Genomic DNA, 2,493 nt, shown 5'->3' with positions numbered 1-2,493 from the left:
TTTCAAATCCACACCGTTATCCCCGCTTTAAACAATTTGCGTTGACGTGCTAAACTATTACACACTAAACCCAGCGTGACACACTCATTACAAACCTAAGACTTCCCTAATGTGTCTTACATACGAGAGTTGCATAAGGGCGATTTAATGTTGGCAATCTACTGCAATTCAGACCGTGATTTTTTACTTGCAAAATTATAACGAGATTCGTAATAAAGTGAGTCTGCGTGAATCGTTTTTTTATTATTAATGGTTAGAAAATGTGCATTTGGTGTGCGAATTAAAATAAGAGAAATAGTGTGTTTGAAATAAGTTCCAATAATATTGCATACTCATCTGTAAAATAGTTACATCGTGGCGCTATCTATCGGTTGAAGTAATTAATAAACGCGCATATATAAAAGGGTATATTCGTTACTGGATAGTTACGTACATAAATAAGTAGCTATAGTATTCAGTTCAAAAGTGTTTATTTTCGCTAAACACATTCAATTGCAGCTATACCGTATAATGCCTATACCCGCACATGTATATTGTGCGGCTATGATCGCGTGTGTATATTGTCACGCGTATATATTGTTGAGCACTCACCTGCCGTCCGTCGAACGTGTACAGCTTCTTGACGGGTCCCGTGTCGAGCTTGATCGCGCTCGTGATGTCGTCCAGCACCTGCTCGAACGAGTGCGCCGTCTTCTTGTTGAGCAGGATGCGCACGGCCTTGCGCGGCCGCACCCCGTTACGAATCACCGTCACCAGCTTCGGCCGCACGTAGCCGCGCACGTCGTCCGCGGGGGCGCCACCGCCACCCGCGCGCGGCAGCGACAGCTCGGCGGCCGCGCTCAGGTTCGGCGTGCTCTTGTTTTGCGTCGTCGTCGCCGCCCACGAGGGCGGGGCGCTCTTCGCGTAGTCGACGCCGCGCTTGAAGTGAGCGTCCGACGCGCACACGTAGCAGCCGCCGTCGGCGAGCTCGTCGAGCGACGCGACGCGGGCGCCCTCTAGCGTGAACAGCTGGCGGACGCCGTGCGGCAGGTTCACCTGGTCGCAGAGCGTGCGCGTGAGGTCGGCGAGCAGCACCTCGAGCGTGCGGTACTTCTCGGGCGTGATCGCGTACGTGGCGCCCTTGAAGAAGCGGTCGCCGTTGCGGTAGAAGCGCACGCGCTTGGCGCGCTTCTCGGCGCTCAGCTTCCACAGCGACGTGCGGATCATGTAGCTGTGCGCGCTGTGCGTCGGGCTCGCCCGGCCGTTGCTGCTGCGGTGCGATGGCGCCGATCGCGCGCGAGCGCTCGCGGTGTCGCCGAAGTGTTCGCTGTAGCGGGGCGAGCTGAAGTCGGTCATGCTCCTGTAGCGGAGACAGAGAGAAGAAGATGTAGATTGTTAGATGTGTTGTTGGAGATAGATGGATTAGATTAGATTACATACAATGAGAAAATCAGATTGGATGATATAAGGCAAGATAGATGGACAGACAGACAGATACACAGACACACACAGACAGACAGAGAGACAGACAAACAGGCAGAGGACATACAGACATCACACAGATATAAAGGCCGCGAGACGAATCGCTGTGTACTCTGTCAGCATCCTAGCTCGGCGAGCACCGGCCAACTTCGTTAACGACCCGGCGTGCCAATTAAGGTGTGTTTTCTCACTCACAAAGGTGCGCCAGGGCTGCGGCTAACGACGCGGCGGTTTACGTAGTGCACGGCGGGTCACGACGGCCCGATTAGATGTTTGTTATCGGTGACAAACGTTCAAGCACCTGCATGAATCATCGTATTTTAACACCGACACGCTGTTAAAATGGTTAAAACATAAAAATGGGCCTTTATATAAATGTCAAAAGTTAAATTCAGCAATGGGAGCCCCTTTATGGTTTATGAGATGACCGGTCAACTACAGTGAATTATTCCCTAAAACTGGAACTGACGAGATTTCGAGGAACGTGCCCTGCACACTTCCGGCACATCAAATTAGGCATATATACGTAGTAAACAGTTCCACGGCAATAAAAATTCAATTTATAACATGTTGCCTACATGCAGCCTTGAGCAAACAGGGCTTTTATATCAATTAAAGTTCTGTTAAAATAATTAGGCTGTAAATTATGCCGGAGGCTGATTAGCAAGGCATACTGTACAGCGTTTTTATAATTAACATAATATAAGAGATTATGGCTAGAGATGTTATCCTGTACCCTCACACACACACTGACATCTGTCTGGCTGGCATTCACATTTCACCAGCAGCACTACACCTACGTGTAGATTTAAAATGAACATCTGTCACGTATATGTGTGACAGCACATGAATACATGTATTAGTAGTCATGCATTCACACAGGCAAAACGCGCACAATGAATTCGGCACCATACACATACATGTACGGTTCAATCATGAACTTTTGAGTCATCAAATTTAATTACAGGCTTTCGATAAGGATAGGATTAGGATATAGTTAAGGATAGGATTAGCGTTACAGGTAGGATTACA

The 2,493-nt window shown here is 48.7% G+C and overlaps 1 protein-coding gene across 1 annotated transcript; it reads right to left on the bottom strand.

Moving 5' to 3' along the window:
- Positions 1-567: 567 nt before the first annotated feature.
- Positions 568-1,257, bottom strand: LOC106810028 (neuronal migration protein doublecortin-like; the record flags this gene model as incomplete). The annotated part of the gene is made up of 1 exon (XM_014813278.1): positions 568-1,257. A coding segment is annotated over one exon (690 nt), but the record flags the coding sequence as incomplete, so codon positions are not given.
- Positions 1,258-2,493: the final 1,236 nt, after the last annotated feature.

The sequence above is a fragment of the Priapulus caudatus genome, unplaced genomic scaffold, assembly GCF_000485595.1.
Source record: "Priapulus caudatus unplaced genomic scaffold, Priapulus_caudatus-5.0.1 Scaffold405, whole genome shotgun sequence".
NCBI classification, from domain to species: Eukaryota; Metazoa; Priapulida; class Priapulimorpha; order Priapulimorphida; family Priapulidae; genus Priapulus; species Priapulus caudatus.
The sequence above is the reverse complement of the archived record's forward strand: the minus strand, read 5'-3'. Positions and strand labels throughout refer to the sequence as shown.